Source organism: Micromys minutus, assembly GCF_963924665.1.
Source record: "Micromys minutus genome assembly, chromosome: 9".
NCBI lineage: Eukaryota > Metazoa > Chordata > Mammalia > Rodentia > Muridae > Micromys > Micromys minutus.
In genome coordinates this window covers 64048136-64071833 of record NC_137978.1, presented here as the reverse complement: position 1 = coordinate 64071833, position 23698 = coordinate 64048136, and the positions used below count along the sequence as shown (strand labels likewise).

The 23698-nt window shown below is 55.8% G+C and overlaps 2 protein-coding genes across 3 annotated transcripts in view; one reads left to right on the top strand and one right to left on the bottom strand.

Moving 5' to 3' along the window:
- Positions 1–18432, top strand: part of ESPN (espin) — a gene marked incomplete at both ends in the record, with an annotated part of 29121 nt that extends 10689 nt beyond the window's left edge. Inside the window, 13 exons of one of the 2 annotated variants that reach the window (XM_080921366.1) lie at positions 2034–2220; positions 2340–2522; positions 2689–2820; positions 4763–4964; positions 5985–6278; positions 8830–9071; positions 9162–9351; positions 10228–10254; positions 11305–11450; positions 11526–11789; positions 16210–16289; positions 16370–16381; positions 18288–18432. In XM_080921366.1, the coding sequence (XP_080777492.1) occupies positions 2034–2220; positions 2340–2522; positions 2689–2820; positions 4763–4964; positions 5985–6278; positions 8830–9071; positions 9162–9351; positions 10228–10254; positions 11305–11450; positions 11526–11789; positions 16210–16289; positions 16370–16381; positions 18288–18432 (2104 nt within the window). Of the gene's footprint in view, positions 1–2033; positions 2221–2339; positions 2523–2688; positions 2821–4762; positions 4965–5984; positions 6279–8829; positions 9072–9161; positions 9352–10227; positions 10255–11046; positions 11087–11304; positions 11790–16209; positions 16290–16369; positions 16382–18287 lie in introns of those variants that run through there. The other variant, XM_080921367.1, reaches the window with a different exon arrangement.
- Positions 18433–19575: 1143 nt separating this feature from the next.
- TNFRSF25 (TNF receptor superfamily member 25) lies at positions 19576–23618 on the bottom strand. The gene is made up of 10 exons (XM_080921376.1): positions 23448–23618; positions 22819–22957; positions 22465–22599; positions 22043–22195; positions 21895–21949; positions 21233–21288; positions 21035–21133; positions 20793–20830; positions 20216–20399; positions 19576–20058 (listed from the first exon to the last, which is right to left on the bottom strand). Exons 1-10 carry the CDS (start codon positions 23478–23480, stop codon positions 19730–19732), a joined length of 1221 nt encoding a protein of 406 aa, XP_080777502.1. The 5' UTR covers positions 23481–23618; the 3' UTR covers positions 19576–19729.
- Positions 23619–23698: the final 80 nt, after the last annotated feature.

The following is a 23698-nucleotide window of genomic DNA, read 5'->3' as shown; positions in this document are numbered from 1 at the left end:
CCACCCACTTCACCATCTGAGTGCCTACAGTGAGCCACATTCCACAGGCATGCATCCCACAGATAATGTGTGTGTTCCTGTCACATTTACCATTCTCAGAAATGGAAATAACAACAGGACTTGTCTGGGCTGGAGAGGTGGCTCAGTGGTTAAGATCACCAGCTGCTCTTGTGAAGGACCCAAGTTTGATTCCCAGCACCCAGACAGAGGCTTGCAACGATCTGCAACTCCAGTTTCAGAAAGTAAGATGCCCTCTTTGGACCTCTGTGGTGCACACACATACACATAGGCAAAATATTCATACACATAAGATAAAATAAATAAATCTTTTAAAACATTAAGAAGAGCTATGATAGAACACACCTTTAATCCCAGCACTCAGAAGGCAAAGGCAGGGGCTGGAGAGATGGCTCAGTGTGGTTAGAGCACTGACTACTCTTCCAGAGGTCCTGAGTTCAAATCCCAGCAACCACATGGTGGCTCACAACCACCTGTAATGGTATCCAATGCCCTCTTCGGGTGTGTCTGACAGCTACAGTGCACTCACATACATAAAATAACTAAATAAACCTTTAATATATATATATAAAACAAAGAAGGCAAAGGCAGGTGGATCTCTGGGTCTGAGGCCAGCCTCATCCACAAACAGAGCAGGTTCCGGGACATCCAGGGCTACGAAGAGAAACCCTGCTTCAAAGAAAACCTAAGAACTAATTCATTAAAACGAAAGAAAGATACACCTGTTAGCACCATACTCTGAAATAAGTGTCCAGTATATAGTAAGTCTGAGGCTGCCAGATTAACATGGAAACTCAGGTGTTAGAGAGTGTGTTTGCTCCTGTTGCAGAGGATCCACTTTAAGTTTCAAAATCACCTGAGATTCCTGTCCTATAGGAATCTTACACCTCTGGCTTCTGCAGGCACCTGTATTCCTGGACACACCCTCCAAATAGATGCATACACATAATTAAAACACTATCCACTGTGAAACCCAGGATGCCCAGGTGCAGTACTAGGCAAACGCTAGAATACCACTCGATGTCCACCTGAAGTTTGAATTCAATTGGGCTTGCTGCATTTAGCCAGAAAGCTCCAGCCCTGCCTTCTAGAATATCAGTTTTCTGGGGGAGGCGCAGGCCAGTAACAGTTATAGCTGACCAAGCGTACCAGCCTGCCAAAAGAACTGGCCCAAGGTGGAAGGGGCCTCCAGAGGGTGTGAGGAGAAAGGTTTCAAGGAGGAGGGGTGTGTCTGAGTCTTAAGGAGGAAAGAGTGGGCCGGCCCAAATGGGGAGTCACCTGAGAGAGGCGGAGCTTAGACAGGAAGTGTGGAGGCACACAATACTGAGAAGTTAGAAGAAACCAGGAAATCTTGTCTTTATAGACACTAACTAAAAGGTGGGTCTAAGGCTTGTGAGCTAATTCAAAGGGTAAAGGCGTTTGCTGTGTCTGCGCCTAAGCTTCATGCCCTAGGTTCCATCCCCAGGAGCAACATGGTTGAAGAAGAGAACCAACTGACTCTCCAAAGCCATTCTCCGCCCTGTGCCCATGCCTGCCACACACACACACACACACACATAAGTAAATAAATAGAATGGATGGTAAAAGAGTTTATTTGCAGTAAAAGGAAAAAAATAAAATCGATAAAAGGTAAGCAAATATAATGTAAAATAATTTTTAGTTGGGCATGTTGATGCCTGTCTTTAATACCAACACTCAAGAGTCAGAGGCAAGCAGATTCTTTGTGAGTTCGAGGCCAGCCTAGTCTATATTGTGAAGGACAGCCAGGGCTATACAGAAAGACCTTGTCTAAATAAACAAACAATCAAATAAAATACGGAGGGACAGAGTGAAGAGGCACTCTGAGGGACAGCAATATAAGACTGAGCCAAAGAACTCAGGGACAACCTGTGACAAAGCCTCTTGGTCACTTGCCGGCTTTCCGCACTCCAGAGAGCCAGGCTAGGGTGGAAGGAGGCTTTTGGCGAGAGTGCAGTGGGCATCTAGAGCCCACGCTTAGTGTTGCCTATTCGCAGGGGAGTGAATGCCCAAACCAACAACGGTGCCACGCCCCTGTACCTGGCGTGCCAGGAGGGCCACCTGGAAGTGACGAAGTACCTTGTGCAGGAGTGCAGTGCAGATCCGCACCTGCGCGCCCAAGATGGCATGACCCCTCTGCATGCCGCGGCGCAGATGGGCCACAACCCAGTCCTGGTGTGGCTGGTGAGCTGAGGACCACAGGGCGGGAGAGCGCTGGGAGTAGGCGGAGCCTGCTGGGGCTGAGGCGGGGCCAGGAGGGGGCTCAGCGCAAGCTCCGCCCTCCGCCCCGCCCCTCTCTACAGGTGAGCTTTGCAGATGTTAGCTTTTCGGAGCAGGACCACGACGGCGCCACGGCTATGCACTTTGCTGCCAGTCGCGGCCACACCAAAGTACTCAGCTGGCTCTTGCTGCACGGAGCAGAGATCTCGCAGGACCTGTGGGGCGGGACCCCGCTGCATGACGCTGCTGAGAACGGCGAACTGGAGGTCAGGGCGGCCCGAGAGGGGCGGGGCTGGAAAGCGGGCGAAGGGCGTGGTCGGGTCGGGGCCGGGCGCGGTCGCCCTCTGGCGGCCGCGCGCTGTCCTTGCAGCTTCTTTGCAGTGCCCGAGGGAGGCGGAGGAACCCAGCTCTTCTCATGCTCCACCCCCACAGTGCTGCCAGATCCTCGTGGTGAACGGAGCGGGGCTGGACGTCCGCGACCACGATGGGTACACGGCTGCCGACCTGGCTGATTTCAATGGCCACACCCACTGCTCCCGCTACCTACGTACGGTGCAAACCCTGGTAAGACCAGAAGTGGCTGGTATGGAGTTATCCCATCTCACCATCTAATCCCAAAAATAAGTGTCTTGCCCCTTTACCAAGAAGAAAGCTGAAGTTCGGGAATATGAAACCTCTTGCCCGAGGCAACATTTGAGATCGAAAATTGCCGTGGTGAGTGAGGACAACCAGAGGCCAGGGAACACAGACCGCTGGAGCCAGCCAAGTTGATCTTTCACCCGCCCACATGTATTATCTGATTTAAATTTTACAGAAGCCTCTCTTGTAGGATGTGGTCGTGGTCCTATTTCACAGATGGGTAAACTCAAAGTGAGTCTCCAGAAACCCAAAGGTCCACATGCCCAGTAAATGATGAAATCCGATGATCTGCCTTGGCTATAAGCTACCTCTCTCTCTCTCTCTCTCTCTCTCTCTCTCTCCCCCCTCTCTGTCTGTCTCTCCTGTCTTTCTCTCTGTCTCTGCTTCAGTGCTGCAGGCTGAACCTAGGGCCTTGGGAGTACTAGGCAATTAAGGTATCATTTAGCTACACTTCCAGAGGTCTCTTAAGCATCTCCTGAGAGCCTGCCCGACTCCAGCTCCTGATGCTGACTCAGCCATAAGCCACTGTTGAATTCTGACACTGGTCGGCCCTCTGGCCTGCACTCCACAGGTGTGACCTAGTTCATCTTTGCCATGTGATTGGCACTTCACGATTAAGGCATGTACTAGGTGCCACGAAGTGGTCTGTCACCAACTTCAACACCTTTGCAAATACCGTTATGCCCACTTACAGATGGGCACTTAAAACTCGGGGGCAGAGGTAATACCAGTACATAATATGCTCACAATCCCATAGCATAGTAGAGGACGGGAAATTAAAGATATTTCAGGATGCAAAGCCTGTGCCCCACGACCCAGCTTCTGTATACATAAGTCAAGGCTGGTCTCGGTGCTGCCCCCTAGTGCCAGTAAAGAAAAGAGCACCTGCAGGCTGTCTCTCCACCACCTCAAGCCATATCTTCTGGGGTTCCCCTTTCCATCACAGGGTAGGCAACAGGGCCTGGACCCCTTGAAGCGAATGGTGTGGGCAACAGGATTCGGCCCCCTCACCCAGGCAAGCCCAGCAGCCACAATGACAGATCCAAGCCACCGAGGAAGCTGGCCCAGAAAAGGCAAACACTAATTACCGAGCCAATAAGCATGCTGCTGAGCCGTTACCTGGTGCCAGCCTGCTTCCCTCTCCCAGGGGGCCTGTGACACTTCTCGGGCAGGGAGGGGCAGGGGGCAGGGAGGAGTAGCTTTGGGCAGGAGGCTGCAGAGGAGGAGGAGCAGCAGGCTTGCCGGGAGCAGGGACAGCATGGGCAATGTAAGTCGGCCCCTCACCCTGACCTGCTCCAGCAGGAAGGGCAAGGCCTGCACTCAGAGGCCCAGCTGGTGGGAGGGAGGATGAAAGGCTTGGCAGCCTCAGCTGGTACAACCCATCTAGGGCCCAGCCTCTCCTCCCCGCACCCTCAGGAGGTGCACTGGCCTTCGGTAGGCTGCTGGCAGGTCACGCAAGTGAGGTTGCAGCCAGGCAATGGAAGTCAGTGCAGTATATTCCTCCTCTTCCCGCAGTAGCAGCCCCTGGGGTCCTTTACCCAGAGATGCATAGAAGCTGAGGCCTTCTGCCCTCTGATGAGAGGGGAGAGGCGGGTACGGGGTTGCATCCCTTCGGGGTGCAGGCCAGATCCTCCTTCCCAAGTTCCCACTTTCCTGAGCATGGGGAGAGTCAGGTGGGCGTTTCTCTGAGGCCTGGAGTGCGACTGGACGCATCTGCTCTTTCCTCCTGCTCTGAGAAGATGCAGGAATAGTGCAGACATCAGGAAGTGTCTGGGCAGGTCGCTCAGTGAGGACCCGTGAGTGACTGGAGTCTAGAGGTTATTCCCACAGGACCCTGGAGCCCAAAACTTCCCTCCTTTTCCCTCAGAGCTTGGAACACCGAGTCCTGTCCCGGGATCCATCCATGGACCTGGAGGCAAAGCAGCCCGACTCGGGCATGTGCTCACCCAACACCACCATGTCGGTCCAGCCACTGAACTTTGACCTTGGCTCACCCACCAGCACCCTCTCCAACTATGACTCCTGCTCCTCCAGCCATTCCAGCAGCAAGGGTCAGCGCTCTGCTCGAGGTGAGTGGATGGTAGGAGGAGGAGGAGCGGAGAGACAAGTCAAAGACAAAGTCATTCTGTCTGCTGTACCAATGTCTTTTTAAAAAAAGATTTATGTATTTATTTTATGCATGTGAGTACACTGTAGCTGTCTTCAGACACACCAGAAGAGGGCATTAGATCCCATCACAAATGGTGTGAGCCACCATGTGGTTGCTGAGAATTGAACTCAGGACCTCTGGAAGAGCAGTCAGTGCTCTAACCACTGAGCCATCTCTCCAGCCCCCCAGTCAATGTCTTAACGTGGAGAGGGGATGCACATAAGCTTGCCCATCCCAATATCCTCCCTGCCATAGGGCCCGCACTTGCCCAATACATGACTCAGTGATCTCAGTTCTAAGCTACCAAACTCAAGGTGCCCGTGTGGACAGGTGTGCCTAATATACACCTAAGCATGCACAAGCACATATACACACTTATGCAGGTAATATACATACACCTATACAAACAGAAGCCCTCTATTTTCTCTACTACAAACATGGACACCCACACCCAATTACCCAGTCCTAACAGAAACAGGTAAACACGGGATTAAAAACACACATAACAAAAGCCCTCACACAGAGCCAGGCATATGTGTATACACTGACCACACCCTGAACAGGAGGCCAACCACCTGCAGTGGATGCTTGCCACCACTAGGTGGCCTGAAGAACTTGCTAAGTGTAGCCATCCTGACTCTTGCCCTGCCTGGTCCTCCTCCAAGAACCCAAAACTTCCAAAGGTGTCCTGCCTCCTGAGGAGGCTTCGGCAAGCCATAGCAGCAAGTTTGCCTTGCTGCAGTTGAGACAGCTTGGATTTGGGGTACATTCAGCATATGTAATAAACTAATCCATTATAGATGGTTGTGAGCCACCTTGCGGTTGCTGGGATTTGAACTCAGGACCTCAGTGCTCTTAACCGCTGAGCCATCTCCCCAGCCCACACTCAGTACACTTAAACGTTCTATCTGTTCCTCCGCCTCACCCACCCCACCCCCAGGGGTTCCAGGCTCACAAGCTGCAGACTTACAGAGCTACATGGACATGCTGAACCCAGAGCCCAGCTTGCCTCGGGGCAAGCTAGGGAAGTCTCCAGCGCTGCCTCTGCCACCGCCACCACCACCACCACCACCAAGCTTCCCTCCACCACCACCCCCAGGCACCCAGGTGCCCCCACCTCCACCGGGATACCCAGCTCCCAATCCCCCTGTGGGGCTTCATCTGGATAACATTTACATGCAGACCAAGAACAAGCTTCGCCATGTGGAGCTGGACCCGCTCAAGAAGGAGGTGGGTAGAGAACTAGCCCTGTCGGGTAGCAGCAGGACTGGGCTGACCGGGGACCGGGCCGATGGGGAACTAGTCTGGTTGACTTGTGGTCACAAATGAGGGTTCCTGGGGCAAGTTTGAGAACTGAAGGTCCTAGCAAGGTCCATGAGAGCTCAGGGTTGTCCCTTGGAGATGATGGGGCACAAAGTCACCATTCCTATAAGGACTTGAAGGGTCACAGACTCATCGAGGAGCTGTGCCACGCCCACCACAGGTTGTTGCGGAGTTGGCCGAAGAGGCATGCAGATATTGTGGATACTTACAGTGCAGAGCTCAGGTAGAGAAAAACACCGTAAGAATGACACGTGGACCAGGCCGTGCTGGAATGAGCCTTTAATCTGGGGAGGTAGAGGCAAGGCCAGCCTGCTCTACAGAGTGAGTTCCAGGACAGCCAGGGCTACACAGAGGAGAGACTCCAAAACCAAACAAGACAAAATAAGAAAAGGCAAGGAGCTTGGTCCTTGAGGTGTCTTCCTCAGGTGAGGCACTCTGGGAGTTTAACTTCAAAGCCAGACCTTGGCGACATTGAGCACTACCCGGTTCTGCAGTCTGCTGGTAGGCTAGCAGGGGAGTAGAGGCTGGGCTGGCTCCTCCTTTCCCCAGGGTATAACAAGGTTTTCCCCAATGCTAACTCCCCTCCCACTCTGTAACCCGGGTGGGCGGAGGAGCATCCACGGAAGGAGGAAGCCCTTTGGAAGGGGTAGATCAGTATGAGGCACCAGAACATCCAAGGCCTTATGGCTAAAGCTGGGGGTCAGATGTGAGAGCGGAGAGACCCAATGCAAGGCTCATCAGAGGGAGAGCTGAAGGGACCACCCAGGACCATGGGTGGCCAGGTGTAGGGTGGCAAACCCACAAAGTCTTGCCAGAGCCCAAACCTTGCAATTCTCTCCCCAGCCCAAGGCATGCCACTCCAAGGTGGAGCTGAGCTATCAGTTTGCACAGGTGAGCCAGGTCACAAGGCCATGGGGCGGAGGCGGCATGGGAGGGACAGCCTTCGCAGGGACTCCACAGCACCCTTTTACTGCCCTATGTACCAAGCTCTCCCAGATTTTTTTTTTTTTCAATCTGGAGGGGAGAAAGCAAGCCGGAGAGAAATTGTAGGGGTGGTAGAGGCCATCCCACTTCTGAAGCCTGGCACAGCAAATGGGGCTTGCCCCCAAACCCTGTCCCCTCCCCATCACTGGGTCTGAGTGCCAGGACTTCCCCATGTCCCTCTGTGGTGTATTCGTGCAGAAGTGCAGGCGCTAATGGGCTCCACAAAGGGCCCTTTGTGTGCTGTTGCGTCCCTTGCCCCCGCAGGCGTGGGTGACTAAATTGTCGGTTAGAACTGGGTTGAGGGGTGTACACCTTCGTGGTTCTAGTGAGTGCTGAAGGGGCTGGCTGACCCAGAAAACAAATCCGGCCGTGTCATGTTTCCTGTCACGTGAACTTTGTCCAGTAGGGACGGGGGTCTGAGACCACAGAGATGCACACGCAGGAGAGCGTGGGTCTGGGTCAGGGGACATTCCCCAAGACCACACCACCTTTTCTCCCTCGCCTAGTGCAGACCTTAGCGGGGAGCAACGGAGCGAGAAGTAATTTTGTCACCCGAGCCCACCCAGCCACACTTGAAACTTGAGGCCTGGGGCCGAGTGTGGTGTCGTTTACATGGATAGTGATGGGTTCCAGATGCGGGGGGTGGGGGAAAGGCCAGGGCGCGACCTGGAATGGAGGGGTGGCTGGACTAAAATGAGCACTTTCACCGTCTAAGGTCAGGCCCTCTAGCGGTTCCGGCAAATGACTGAGGGCGGGAGGATGAAGGTAGGGTACTCAGAACTAGTGGGAAAAGAAGCGAAGGGGGAGGAGCCGAGCAGTGGGGGCTCTGTGACATCCCTGCCTGCTTGGGGGTTAAGCCTGGGATTGGCGGACCCTGGGTGATGTCAGGCCGACTGAGCTCATAGGCGGGCAGCGTGCGGGCCGGGCTGTAACCTGAGAGGAAGGATCAGGTAACGCAGGTGTCGGGTCCGTGCCGCCCCCGCCGCCAGGTGCACAGCGGGGGCCACCGGAACAGTCGCAGGTAGGAGCAGCCCCAGGCTGTGGGCCCCGTGAGCAAGCAGAAGCGTCCCTGGGTACCAGCTCTAGACAGGGGCCCCTCCAGGCCGCGACCCCCGCCAGAAAGGCCTCTAAGCGCTTCGCGCGCTCACGCACGGCGGGTGGAGCAGCTAGTAGGAGTAGCCAAGCCCCTTCTAAGTGGGAGCTGTTCCAGGGCAGGCTCCCCCTGGCGTCCAAGCTGAGCTACCCCGCCCTTGGGTCCGCCCCTTCTGGCCTCCGTAGGGGCTCCTGTGCCCTTGGCCCTAACCCAGACCCCTCCCTGTCAGCCGGCCCTTTCGCTAAGGTCCCCTCGCCCCCGGCCCCATCCTGCACGGAGAACTGGGGGGCCCAGGGACGCGGCCAGCTGCGCCCCCCGACGGCCGCTGGCCGCGAGCCCCCCAGGCAAAGAGCGGGGAGGGAGACTCGAGGGGCATCCGTGCCAGGAGCATCATCCGCCACTGTGTTCCCTCAGCCGAGCTCCGGCGACCGCCACTCGGGGCTACCCGGGCTGCTCAGGCAGGACTCGGAGCTGCACCGGCACAACACCGGACTGCGCAGGCAGGACTCCGACCGCAAACAGCGCTCGTTCAGTAAACAGCCCAGCACGGGGGACTACTACCGCCAGCTGGGCCGCAGCCCCGGGGAGCCGCTGGCCGCACTCCCGGGCATGGCCCACAGCGAGGAGGTGCGTGTCCACCAGCCCGCACCCGCGGGCTGCTTGGGATCGAGCCCTGTCTCACGCTCCTCACTCTCCGGCCCCTCTGCTCCCCCGCAGGCGGCGCTGCTCCCCGGGAACCACGTGCACAACGGCTGCTCAGCGGACTCCAAAGAGTCCAGGGAGCTGCCGCCGCCACCGCCGCCGCCGCTGCCCGAGGCCCTGAGTTCGCCGCCACCCGCCCCACCTCTGCCTGTCGAGGGCGCGGGCGCAGCCTGCGGACAGCGTCGTTCCTCTTCTTCTACTGGCAGTGAGTAGGGGCGGGATACGGGGGTGGGGGCGGCGCCAGCTGCAAAAGGGGAGGGAAACTAGAGACCGCCCCCTCCCCAGCTGCGACTTCCCTGGTCCTTCTTCCAAGACTCTTTCTTTCCAGACCCTACCCTGTTGGTGAAAAGGGGGAGGGAAGTTTTGAAGAGTTGCTTCAGTCCACAGCAGGACTGGGCAGAGTGTGGCTTCTGGCGAGGCACCTGCCCTCTCTGGGCTTTCTCTTTCTGAGCTGGTGGTTTGATGTTTCTGAGCAACCAGCGGGAGGGACTGAGTGCTCCTTCTCGTACTCTGCATCTTCAGTCTCCAACTTTCCAACCTCGGACTCTTGTTCTTTACTGATCAGCTGTGTTTGGCTGAAGAAAACCCGGCAACCCATCACATTTTTCTTTCCTTAGCGTGTGTTTGTGTGTGTGTGTGTCGATGGTGATTGTGGAAGACGACCCAGGGTGTCCCTTGAGCATGCTAGGCACAATCTCCACCTCCGTGGTTCCAGCTCAAGCTTCATTTCTCTGACCAGGCCCAGAGCAGCTCCTATGGAGTCTGTGGTAGCATGCCCACTCCCGGCTGAGCCTGCCCCCAGCTTGACAGAACTCTCAGCCCTCTACAGACCATACTAGAGACAAAAGGAAAATAGACTCGAGCTGCTCCAGCCAACCCCAGTGGCAAGATGGCCTCTCTTAGATGTCTAGATGACCACCCTCGTGGGGCCCCAGAGCGGCCTGAGCCAGGGTCACAAGGGCAGGAGAGCTCCACCCCTCTTCTCCCCCTTCTGCCCTCCCTGGCCCTCTTGCTGTCCCCGATTCACCCCAGCCCCCCCTTCCTCTAACTTCTCTGTCAATTCTCTCCTCTCCGTTCCTAGCCGTGAGAGTCCTGAGACACAGGAAGAGTGAGTAGCTGGGCCAGCTCGCGGGGGCGGGCTCGTGGCTGAGGCTGAGGCGTGGGCTGGGGAGGCGGCTTGCCCAGAAAAACGAGGCAGAATGGGCCTGGGACAGAGGAAAGGGCTTGCTAGGGGCCAGCAGGTGAGAGGACCCGATACCCCGGACACCCACACAGCATCACAGCATCCAGTGCCTGGTTTCCGGTTTTGCTTAAGTAAATGAGCCAGCCCGCTATCCTTCTCTTTGGGATGTGCTCTGGATCACCAGCCCTGGTATCTGAGGGCCTTTAGTATAACGTTATTCCTGCCCGGATCTGGGGCACCAAAGCCGTCCCCAAGTACTCCTTCACCACCCATTCCCCCAAAATGCAAACTCTGTCCAGGTATTTGCGTGCCCTTGGCCTTGCCCTTCTTCCTGTGCCCTCTCCCATGTCCTCAGTAAGCTCCGCCCTCCAAGGTCCCCCAGGGCCATGCAAGTGCTTTGCCGCAAACGTCTGCTCCGCTTGCAGTCAGTGTGTCTGCTGTCTGTCTGTCTGTGGGTGTGGGACCAGGGAGGGTCCAGCTGGGTGGCACGCCATGGTCCTGAGTCTTACGGCCTTGGAGGCTCTAGCTGGCTCAGTCCAAGGGTCACTAGCTTTGCTGATGAAGAGAGAGGGCCATAGGGAGACTCCGCCCTAATGGGGCTGAGCCAGGAAACCTGGGACAAAGGTTGGGTGGCTAGCTGGGTCTGTGCTTTGGAGCTGGGCAGTTGATGGTGGGCAGACATCTGCTGGAGTCCCCAGGGCTGGCCCAAGAGCCACCATGAACTCCCAGGGGCCTCTAGGTGGGGGCCGTATGCCCAGTGAGTAAGACCTGGTGGGGTCACAATGGGCTGGGAGCTGATGGCCCACCTTTGGGTGCCCTGAAAGCTATCTTCAGTATCCCAGGATCTGTAGAGCTTCCTCTGGGCCCAAAGGTGGGCCCCACCCATCTAGCTTGGAGAGGGGGTCTTGGGGGCAGGAGGGAAACGTGAATAGTAGTACCCTTCCCTCAACTGAATGCCTCTTTTCCTGTGGACAGGCACCAAATCTTTCAACATGATGTCCCCAACTGGAGATAACTCAGAGCTGCTGGCCGAGATAAAGGCAGGAAAGACCCTGAAGCCGACACCGCAGAGCAAGGGGCTGACAACCGTGTTCTCAGGCAGTGGGCAGCCAGCCTCCCAGGTAGGCACTGGACGGGTGCCCCGCCCGGGTTCCCAGTGCCTGCCCAGTGCTCAGCCCTACCGCTTCTCCCGGCAGCCTGAGTCACCACAGCCTCCGGCGTCACCTGCGCCATCTCGGGCCAGGAGCCCCACCCCACCAGCCTCTGGGCCTCAGCCGCTGGTGAATGGCAGCATAGTGCCGGCACCACCTGCCACCCCAGCACCAGGAGTACATCTGGATGTGGAGGCCCTCATCCCCACACTTGATGAGCAGGGCCGGCCCATCCCAGAGTGGAAGCGTCAGGTGATGGTCCGGAAGCTTCAGCAGAAGATGCAGGAGGAAGAAGAGCAGCGGAGGAAGGTGGGTGGGCATGGCTTCCTAGAAAGCCCTGGGCTCTGCACTAAGCCTACAGCCGGTTTCTCATGTCACCTCTCAGCCTTTGTTGACCCTTTGACCTCCAGCAAAACACCTTGGAAAAAAGCAGGAACATATATATGTATATATATGGGCTACCCTACATACACTGGTCTCGGTCCTGCTACCTTTAGCTCTCCCTTGGAGTGAGCTGTCAGTGTTTATCCAACTTTAATGTGCCTTCAAGTCACTAGGAGCCTTATTAAAGAGAGTATTGTGCTTTGGGGGGCAAAGGTTGAGATTCCGCATTTCTAACAAGCTCCTGGGTGGATCAACACACACCAAGTGGCCAAAAGAGGCTTCTTTGCATCCAGACTGACTTGAGCTCCGTCCTGTCATGGGCCACTCACTCCCCAGCTGCTGCTGCTGAGACTTGTTCAGCCTTAATTCTCACATCTGTGAGACGATTTGGTCATCCGACAGATGTTCCCTGACTGCCGTGGACTGTGTCAAGGTTGTGTCCTCTGAGAGTTCATGAGGAATATCCCAAAGCCTACTCAGGGTTGCTGTGGAGGAGTGTGTGAGTGTGTGTGTGTATGTACAAGCAAGGAAGTGTCCCTCAGATATGAGAGTGACAACTTGGGGTGACAGACAGTTGAGCTTTCTAAGACACTGGGTGGGACAGGAACAAAGCAGACTGAGGCACCACTCAGCCAGTTGACAGTTGTGGGTTGGTGACAGGGTGGTGACAGAGGGCAGTAGCTCAGGGTGAGATAGGAATGGGAACACACAAGAGTAGATGGAGTGGGGTGAGGAGAAAGGCGGCGGGAAGGATGAATTGGTCGGGAAGTCACAGTGGATGTGTCTGTCTCTGGGGTGACATTGGAGTGTGGGGTGGCTAGTGTGAGTCAGGATATATGTTTGTGACCGATGTCTGGAAGGAATCAGGCCCCTGAGCATGCTGGGGGGGGGCAGTTCATTGGGAAAGTGGGGTCAACTGTAACTTTAGTCTCTTTAAGAGTAGAGTAGGAGGGATAAGAGAGATGGGGAAGAGAGGAGGGACAGAGAGAGACAGAGAGACAGGGGGAGGCTTTCATCTGGGCATGTGAAACATTGACCATGGACTAGGCTGGACCTGGACCACAGAAAACCTGAGAAAGACTCTGTGATCTGGTGACAGAGGAGGAGCCCTGGGGTCTGGCTTGGAAATGTCAGGCTGTGGATCTGTTAGGGAAGGCCTCTGTGCCTCTTTCAGCTTCAACGCCTTTCGCGTGTTCTTTGGGTGGTGTAATGAGCGACTAACCCAGGCGTGGAGACCCGGTCTGCAGGCCTGCGTCCCCTGCCTCAGGCAGCACCGCAGTCCCATCCAGTGCCCTCTACCAGCAACCAAAGTGACCACTGCTCAGAGTCGGGAGCCGAAGCCTTACTGGAGTACAATCTCCCCGCCAGCCAGGCGGCCAGTTTTTTGCAAACGCAGCCCAACGGAGCCATTACACCACCCAGGACTAGCAAAAGGTCGCCGGCTCTGCTGCGGGAGCTGGGCCAGAGGGAGACGCGCCCCCTCCCCTCTTTTGTCTTGTCCGCATTAGCTAACCGCTGCCAGCTCCTGTTGCTACCCCCCGGAGGGCTGGAGGTACTCCCGCGAACACAACGCCATCCTGGGGCCTTTTGGGGAACTCATGACAGAGGCCGACATCCTCCGCATCGAACAGCAAATTGAGAACCTGCAGGTGCTGCACAAGGCGAAGAAACTGGAGGCTCGCCTGGAGCAGCTCGAACTGGAGTTGGAGCAGCTGCTACCGATTTCGGCCGCCTTGTCAGCACCGCGCTTCACCGTCGACCCACGCCGCATGCACGGCCGCGCGGCCAACCTGCCTGCCTGGTGCAGCAAGATCTCCACGCTGCTCAAGAGCATGGCCACGCTGCTGGCCGCTCTCGGCGGCCGGCCGGCGCATCTGGCGGAACTGCTAACTGCAGACACTGGCCAACCGCTGGCGCCGCTGCCAGATGCACCCTCAAGGCCTGGACCACTCTGTTTGGGACGATCTCATTCGCTCAGCTGGTGCCGGGAAGCCGTGGCACGGGAGATCCTCGAATGTGGCGTCTCGGTGCAGGACCTCCGCGCCGCGTATGAACGGCGCACCCAGGGCGCAGCATCCACACATACCCTGTGCCGCAAGCTCCCTCAGCCCACCAGCACCCCGGACCGGGAGCCCATCCTCGAGGAGGACTACGTGGCAATTGGTTCCAGTGAGTCGAGAGCCACCATTGCTAATGGCCTGTGGGCTGCAGAGGAGCCCCTAGACACTCTGGACTCATCGGAGCCATGGCACCAGGAGGAAGCTCTTCCTGAGCACTTAGCTAGTGGGCCGCCGCTCTCCACCGAGCTTCCTGGCGTCCAAGATTACATCGACATGCGTAAAGAGCGCATCGTCTACCTCTTCCTGGAGCACTGGCGCAAGTGGACCTTCCAAGGACCCGGGCGGCATGCCCAAGCGCGCCTGCGCAGATTGCTGCCCCGGGTGGTGGCCTCCGGCGCTGGTCCCTTCCCAGAGGCAGAAGACATTCTCCAGCAGCAACAAGCTGATGAAGACTCGGACCGTGGCCCCGAAGAACGGCTGCTACAGCTGCTAAAGCAGCGACAGATGGTGGGCAAGCTTCTGGGTCACTGGAGGAGCCTGCTAAGGCAGGTGCCAGCGCGCCAGGCACCCGGCTCGGAGCTTACACACGGTCTGTACTGGCCCGAGCACTTCCTGCCACCGCTCGACGGCGGCACTCCGCGGAACTACGACAGTCTCACTCTGGATCTTTTCATGTTAGGCTATTTCCAGCTGCTGGAGATGGGCCTGAGCAGAGAGGAACGGAAATTCCGCCACCTGCTGTGCTACGAGATGTTCGACCGACTGGGCAGCCACCCGTGGGAGCTTATCCGCCAGTTCCACCGCGCAGTGCTTGAGGAGGTGGAGGCCGGTACGCGTAGCTGGGAGGATGGCTTTGAGGACCTCAGGCGCCAGTTCTTCGGAGACAGCCTCGACTCTGAGCTGGCTCCAGAAGAGACCCGAGAGGAGGAGGAGGAAAACGGGGAGGTGGAGGAAGACCGGGAGGAGAAAGAACAAGACCAAGAGGAAGAGAAGGAAAAACTGGAAGAGGAGGAAGAGAAGGAAAAACTGGAAGAGGAGGAAGAGAAGGAAAAACTGGAAGAGGAGGAAGAGAAGGAAAAACTGGAAGAGGAGGAAGAGAAGAGAGAGGAAGAGAAAGACAGGGAGAACGGGGCGGAGGAAAAGGAAGAGGAGAGAGAGGAAAGAGAGAAGCCCACCGAAGAATCTGCTCCATCACAGGACCCGCTAGAGGAGCAGACAGAGGATCCGACCCCTGCGCAGCCGCCACTGCCTTCCGCCGCACCTCCCCCAACCTCAGACCTGCCTAGTTCGGAACCCCCAACTGAAGAGCCCTTGGAATTGGTGTCTGAGATGGGCGAATTCAGTAACGAGGCCATCTGCCGCTATATCGACCGGAGCTTCTCCTTTTGGAAGGAGAAGGAGGCAGAACTCTTTGACATCTGACAGCAAATTTAGAGTTTGGTTTTGTGCCTGGATGCATGTCTGACATCTAGAGGCCAGAATCAGATAGGTAGATAGATAGATAGATAGAACCAGGTTTTCAGGAAGTTTTCAAGAAGTCTTTGGGAATCTTTGGGATCCCTAGGACGGAGGAAGTGAGGGGTTTGTGAGCTTGGAGGGGGCAAGTCAGTATTTCTCTCTATGAAGCCAGACAGCAGAAGCATTCTGAGTTAAGGGACTCTGGGTTCCCTGAGGCACTGGGAGATTCTCTCTCTCCATCTCTGGGTTTTGCTACCTCCGTGGCCACCTGTGCAATTTTCTGTGTGGTGTGTGATGTGCACAGACCCCCCCCCCCTTCTGTAATATCGAAGGAATAAAGCATCGTCATAGGCTGTGTTGGAGCTCCTCTCCCCATGTCATTATCCCCCAGAGTTGTGAAACCTCCCCATCCAACTAAGAAAGCAGCAAGTGTGGGTCAGCAGGTCCCTCCACAGGGGAGCCAGAGGCAACCTGAGCCTTCCTGAGCTGACCAAGTATATGGTACAAATCTGCATCTGCCTAGAAAAGACAGATCTAGGGCCATCTGCTTTGTGGGAACTCAGAACCCAGATTCCTTCCTCTTTGTCTCCTGTGATCTATGTGGCTCCACCTGTAGGAAACTGGTTGGGGTCACTAGGGAGCCCATCCACACAGGCTATCCCCAAGCACCATTAATGGGATTGCACCGTAGGAAGCCATAAAAGGGTCTTTTCTTGCAAACACATCTAAATTCTGCTGAATTTTCCACATCCCTTGGGGTGGGTTTGCATGCCTCCAGCCTGTGAATCTCAGGCCAAGCTGGTCCTGAAGCTATGGCTGTGTTTTAGGAGGAAGAGGAGGAGGCCCGGCTGGCTAGCCTGCCTGCCTGGAGACGAGACATTCTTCGGAAGAAGCTGGAGGAGGAGAGGTGAGCAGAGGAGACTCTTGGCATCAGGTCTTGACTGTCTCAGAAGATGTGAAGCTAACACTGTCTCTTTCTCTTTCCAGGGAGCAGAAGCGGTAAGTATGGTCCTCCATCAAACCTATCACCTCTTCCCACACCCAACCCCAAAGGCTTGTCCCCTTGCTTCTTCAACCAGCCCATTACTTCAGACCCTGTACTATAACCTTTCAGCTCCCAATAATGACACAAGACCCTTAATTATTTAGCACCTGTCCCTCAAAGCCTAGCTCAAATGCTCTGATTACATTCTTAAGTTACCTAGACCCCCATCTCCGAGTAACCTAGCATCTCACCAAGTGGGTTAGCGCATCCCTAGAATCAATCCTCTTGGTAGGTCTAGGGAGAGGATTAGGAGTTCAAGAACATCCTAGGTTCACAGTCACCTCACGGTTAACCTGACCTATATGTGACCTTATCTAACCCAACCCTTCCTATCCTAGGATGCTGCTTTTTTAAAAATTGTGTGTGTGCATGTGTGTAGGGACATATGAGTGCAGGTGCCTGTGGAGGTCAGAGATATCAGATCCTGGAGCTGGAGTTACAAGTAGTTATGAGCCACCCAGTGTGGGTGCAGGGAACCGAACTTGTATCATCTGGAAGAGTAGTACACAATCTCTCCAACCTCAAGGACAGTTCCAGGACCGATAAACTGGATCATCCATGTGTTGTTCCTTTCAACTTAATTTCTGTACACAGGACTCTAGCCTGGTGCTGTCAGATAGAGATATCTTGTGCCCACGTATGCAATTTTAAATTCTGTAGTAGCCACACTGAGAAAAACAATTAAAAGATACAGGTAAATTCAATCTTAACGATTTCAACCCATTGTGTGGCAACTGTTATTTCAGTATTTCGGGTGTGGACGTCAGCGATGAGATCTAGGGGTATGGCTCAGTCGGTAGGGTGCCTTGTCTAACATGCTGAAAGCCTCTGGTACTGCAGAGATCCGGAGCCACAGGACTAGAGAGGTGGCCCAGTGGTTAGAAACACTGCTTTTTCGGAGGACTCAGGTTCAACTCCCAGCAGCCACAGGCAGCTCAAAACCATCTGTAACTCCAGTTCTAAAGGATCCCATGGCCTCTTTGGCCTCCTTAGCCATCAGGCACCCACCCACCCACACACGTTCACTCAAGTAAAATTGAAGACAAAGTAAGCAAAACAAAACCCCTGAAGTACTACCGGCTTCAGTGTGAAATCCCAGCACCCAGGAAGAGCAGTTCAAAGTCAGCCATGTCGACCAAGCAAGCTTGAAGCTAGCCTGCAATACATCAAGACCCCTCCAGTCTCTCCCCTTCCCCTCTCTCTTTCCCTCCCCCATTTCCCCCCCCCCCGTCGTCTCTCTCTCTATCACACACATACATACATATTTATATTTTTATTTCCTTAAAAAATTTTTAATTTTTAAAATAGCATGTGCATGCCAGTTTGAACACTTCGATAACCAGACATGATTAGTGGCAACAGAGCAGATCTACCCTCATGGGCTTCCAGGGTTGGGAATCAAACCTTGAGTACAGTAGGCAAACACTCTACCACAGAGCTATACCCCCAGTCCCTAGAATAGACTTAGGTTTGGAGCACCTGTCCCCCAGTAATGAGATCCCCCAGCACCTTAGCCCTATTCCCTGGGCATTTAGATTGACAGCTTCCTAACAATTCAGGGGCTGTCTCCAATGACAGACCTGTCATGGATCCCGTGAACTCTGTAACATCTGTCCTCACACGGGGCCACCTAATGACCCAGCACCTCTTTCCAGTAACACTCTTCTACAAAATAATCCAATTCCAGTCTCCACTTCTTTTTCTTCTGAGTATCCCTCTAACTCCAGCACATCAAAGCCCTGGGTCCCAGGCAGTGTAGGCCCTGTCCTCGACAGCTTCCTCCCTCCTATCGCCATCCGGGTGTCTGGCCAGTCCCAGTATCTGCCCCAGGCAACGCTGAGTTTTGCTACCCATAAACAGAAAAGAGGAGGAGCGGCAAAAGATGGAGGAAATCCAGAGGGCGAAAGAACAGTCGGAGAAGCTGCGGACACTGGGCTACGACGAGGCCAAGCTCGCGCCCTGGCAGCGACAGGTCATCTTGAAGAAGGGGGAGATCCCTAAGTAATAGGAGCCTCGGCCTCTTGCGCGTAGCCTCACAAGTTCTGAGAGATGGGGAGCGGCCCCCAGCCCCTGCTCCATCCTGTCAGGTTGGTGCGGAAGGGCTGGGAGCCTTGCCGCCCTTCCCTTCGGTGCCGGAACCTTCCCTATTCCCCTCCCTGGCCCCACATCCCTAACCCTGCTGCTGGAGTGCTCTCGAGAACCCCTGCTGTCGCCTGGAAAAAGTGCCCAAGCTGCTGACTGCAAAAAGAAAAAAAAAAAAAAGAAAGAAAAAGAAAAACAGATGCTGCTCATTTGCATACTCACTTACATATATTTGCATGTTCACCGACCCAGCCGGAGCTCTGCCCGAGCCTCGTGGGCGGTGACTTTTCCTGCAGGGCGCACGCCCTGCTGCAGCCCCCTCCCCCGCAGCCCGGAACCCACACTGCCGGCGCATCCTGGGTGGAGGCAGACCCCGAGCTCGGGGAAGGGGTTTTCCTCTCTCCACGACCCAGATCTGTGCTGGCCAAAGTCGCTGCGTTTCTTGTCCCCAGCGAGGGCTTCCTCTCAGTCATTTGTTTACCAGAAAGGGTGAAACTTGCCTGTTGGGGCGGAGCTGTCGCTCCTGAGGGGCCCCACCTTTACACCCTCCCCCAGCCCCAATTAAGCCTTCCAAGACCTCAGCCAGGACCCTAGCTCCTCTGACCCTTTCACTGCCCCAGTGGTGTAAGTGGAGGGCCAGGGACCCTGCAACTGTACCTGCTCCTCACCCTACCCCTTACCCCTACCCCCTCCTTCCCCCATTAAACCTCTATCCGCCAACTGTGTCTCTTGCTCACTCTCACTCGGCGTCCTAGTGACTTTCTCCTCCTGAAGCCGCTGTGAAGTGGCGGACCCAGGGAGGGCTGTTGTGGGAGCCCAGGAAGACACTGGTTTCCACTGTGTGCCTCAGTCCCCAAGGGGTCAGGACCCCCCAGCCCACTCAAAGCCTCAGGAAACAAAGAGAACCAGAATGCCACTTAACACCCCTAACCCCCACTGAAACACCAGGCATCTGCTTTTCTTACGAAATTTAATACCAAGTCCAACTTGGGCTAACTAACAGCCGAGTAACCAATCACTTGGCCCCTTCTGGTATTTCTCCATGATGCTTCCCTTAGCTGGAGTTCCGTGCTGCAGGTAAGTAAGGGTGAGACAGCCAGTCCAGCTACGCAGGACCACTGCAGGGGATTAGTAAGTGACATAAAATGTCTACACGCGTAAGTAACAATACTTAAGGCTCCTTCAAGGGTCACGAGAGTGTTTGGCTGATGGACGTCACATCACGGGCAGCGCTGTAGGCGGCTGCGCAGGTCCTCAGCACAGCCTTCCAGCCCCATGCGCTCCAGGGCCGCATAGATGGCACCCAGGCCTGCAGGCTGCTGCTGACGCCAGCGCTTGAGCATCTCATACTGCTGGTCTCGGAAGCGACAGATCTCCACTTCCACAGCCTCAATTTCCGCCTCCCGCAGCCCCAGCGTGCGCACGAACTCCTTCCACCGTCTTGCTGGGACCGCATCCATCACGTCGTAGAGCTGTGGGCCAGGCTGGAGCACAGCAGCAGGAGAGCCCGCAGGGGGCGCTGGCGAGAGCGGAGGTGCCAGAGGAGGGCCTGAGGTGGGGTCAGAGATGTGAGGATACTTTCAGAGAGCCTAATGCACCTCTTTGGACAGGAGAGCTATCACCCATGAGGACAGAAAGTCGACCGTGAAACAGTGACCTTGGACTTAGGAAGATAGGGTCAAACCTAAGACTTTATGTTCCCTTACCAAGACTTCTGTTTGGCAGCTGATCCCAGGGTTGTGAGGCCTGCCCACTGAGCACCTCCTGAGTTGGGGATAAACCAGGGGTCCAATTGTTGCCTACCAACTGGACGGTGGTGCAGACTTTCCCAGTACTCCCTGGGGGTGCCAGGAGGGTATGGGTGCTGTCTGAGGCTGAGAGATGGGTAGTCTGGAAGGTGGGAGACACCAAGTTAGTCATGTGTATCGAGAGAAACCCCTTCCCTGGTCTCTGGCTAGGGGTGGACATTCCCTGGCTCAGTCAGCAGAATCACCTCCCATAGGCTCTGCATGCGCACGCGCACACACCTGTGGCCCAAAAGAAAAGCTACTGTGTTTGCCTGGAAGTCAACCCCGCAACCCTTTGAAGGTGTTAGTCCCTCTGAACGTTAGGCCTGGAGAACTTGTCTGACTCCCAGAGACGGTCACTTGAGAGCAAATGCTGGGGATGGTCCTTTCCATTGATGGCCCTTAGCACATTTGTCTGCTGGGTCTAACCTGTGCTAGCATGTGCACAGGGGATTGTAACTCTCCTCATCCCGGGAGCCAGGACTGAGACAATTACCTGTGGCGAGGCCAGGGTCTCCATCCCAGCCGTGTCTGCTAATAGACAAGAGAGGACCCGGTCAGAACCCAGGCAAGTGCTAGTCCAGCCCCTCTTGAATTCTTTTGTACCTCACACTCCTTCCCTCAGTTTCCCTCTCCTGCATCAAGTTATGAGGGGCTCTAGAGCACCCACCCTTACCCAGGCCTCACTGTAATACATGCATGTAGTACATGCTATGTGTACTACATGTATGGACTTACCAGTGACCACAGGCTTACACGGCTGCCACCGACAACATACACAGAGCAGGACAGCACCAAGAAGGAACGAGGCCCCTAGAAGCACCTGGACCCAAAACACTGACAAAACAGTTCCTGCTGAGAGCTGGCTGGGGGCCACCCCGCCCCACACTGGCCCGCCCCAGCCTTCCCACCAGAACCCCCAATATCATCACCTACTCTGCTTCCAGCCACAGACAGCAGTGCAAGCATTAGGGCAAACGATGCTGAAGCCCCTGTAAAGGAGTACAGCGGGGCTCAAGGCTCCCCAGGACCGCCCCACACCTCCCTATCTTGTAAGGGGTAGACTTCTATCCTACACCCAAAACATCCTCTAAGTATGGCTGAAAATTACTTGGTCACTGGTGACCACCACTAATCCGTCTTTAGATCCTGGATAGTAGCCCTTGCACCTAGATTCAGTGTCTGCGGGGCTCGGGTGTCCTTTCCCCTTATTGAAGCCCTGGGGAAAACATCCTGGTACGCCCACGTTCAGAGGGTAAACCTGAAATCTCTCAGTTTGCCAGGCACTAGCAGCTAATCCAGTCTTAGCCAATGTTTCAAAGCTTTATCAGCGTAAGCAAATAAACGCTAAATCTCCCTTAAATATGGGAGTGGAAAGGATAAGGAAAACTGTGGGCGAAAGCTAACATATATACACCCCTTTAATGTATCCGCACAACCCTTTACCATTCCGCTTGCCTGAAACGCCCATTCTGTGGCAAAGCCAAGCTACCCCACCCACATCTTTTCCCACCTCTAAACCTGCAGCACCAATTTCCCAAGTCTCAACCCTGCTCCCAGCCTCCCCTCTCTCTGGCCCAGCACAGACGGTGAGTTACTTGGGGCAGGATGTGCAGTCATTACTGTGTATATAGAAGCCAGGCGGGCAGGGCCCTGCAGACCAAAAGATGGTTTGTGTCAGGACAGGAGAGAAAGGAGCTGAAAGAAAAGGCCTCAGAGGCAGACAGCCCGGCATAGAGTACTCACGGTGTGTTGTAGCCTCATGTCCTGGGCATGGGACACAAGAGAAAGGTGAGCTTTTCCCACATGGCTCGGTGGCGCAGTCAACACACCAGCCTGACGGGCAGCCACAGTGGGTGTCCGACTCTGCTGAGCAATTTTCAAGGGTCACTTGAAGGGCTGTTGAGAGGTGCAGAAAGGTGGGAACACAGACTTCAGAGCTACTGACTGCCACAAAGAAGCAGGGGACAACCTCCCCGCAAGAGCGGCACTGGCTAGTGCCACAGGCAGAGGTAGCTGGGCCAAGAGAGGCCAAGGCACATGGAGTTCAAGGCCACAGAGGAAAGGGAAAAGGCACAAAACGCATCCAAGACAACCTTCTGAAAAGCCGTGGCCATGGCCTGTCCTCAAGAGTCTGTCCCCTGAGCCCTGGGCAGCCAATTCCTTACCCTCTTCATCACAGACTTGGCAGCGGGTACAGTCACTCTTAAAGTGGTTGTCTCTAGCCAGGAAGCTGCCCGGAGGACAGGGAAGGCAGGTGGAGTCGCCACAGGGTTCTGCACAGGGGACTTTCATGTAGTGTCCTGTGGAACACAGGCAAGGGTTAGACTCAACAGCTTCTGGAACGTTCCTGCCTGCACTTAGCTTTTTCCTCCCTCTCTTCCTATCTCTGGCTCTTGCCGTTGCAACCTGCCACTCAGCCTTACTGGATTCCATCTCTAGCCTGCCCCACCCTCCCTGTCCCTCTCTAAGGCTACCTTCCTTTTCCCTGCCTCACCCCCTTTACCCTTCCAGCCACTTACCCTTTGGGCAGCCCCTGCAACAAAACGGGCCGTACCTCTTCGGCGACTCACTGGCACAGTCACACCGGCCAGATGTGCCGCCCTGGCCCTGGTCACCAAGCAGCAGTAGCAGCAGCAGCAGCAAGGGCAGGAGCAGAGGCTAGAGAACACGTGCAGCTGACCCTGGTGTGGCTGCCCCAGGTGACCTCTCCCTCCTAGGCACCTTCTCCATCCCTGAGGCCCTAGCATTTGCCCGAGTAAACTCACTTCTCAGGCTCCTGGGCAGAACAGGGTTAGGGGAGCAGGACCGGCTTCCCTCTCCCTGTCCACGAAACCAGCTTACTGAGCAGCAGTGGAGGCCCTTTGCCTTCTGTTTGCCCATTTCCCTTTCACCCAGCAAGACTTGGCCACCCTGCCCCCAGCCATGCCTTCTGAGAGGTGGAGGCCCCCAGACCCCTTTCCCCGGGAGCCTGCGCTTCCTCTCAGCGGAAGGGCGCGCCCGAGCCTCTAACTAGGTCGTTGGTGAAGGCAACCCAGCCCGCAGGGAGGTTGGAGTTGAGAGGCTCCCCCAGACCCTCCCTTGGAGGCTTAGCTCCAGGGCTGCAGGTCAGGTTCTGGACTGTTTCCTGGCCTCCCACGACCCCACTCACCTCCACCACACAGCTCCGCGGTCGTGGCTCCATTGAGATCTGTACCGCCCCGGCCCTGCGAGTGCTGTTCAGGTCGTGTAGCCCGGGGCTTCCCCACTAGCCCAGCCCCTGTGTTCCTAGACTAGAGCCTGCCTGCCTGCCCGCCCGCGCGCCATCCAGAACAACTCCCCTCAGGGGATGGCCAGGGTGGGGTCTGCCTCTCTTCGGAAGCTGAGGAAATATGCCCCTCTACCAGACGGAGACCCTCGCTG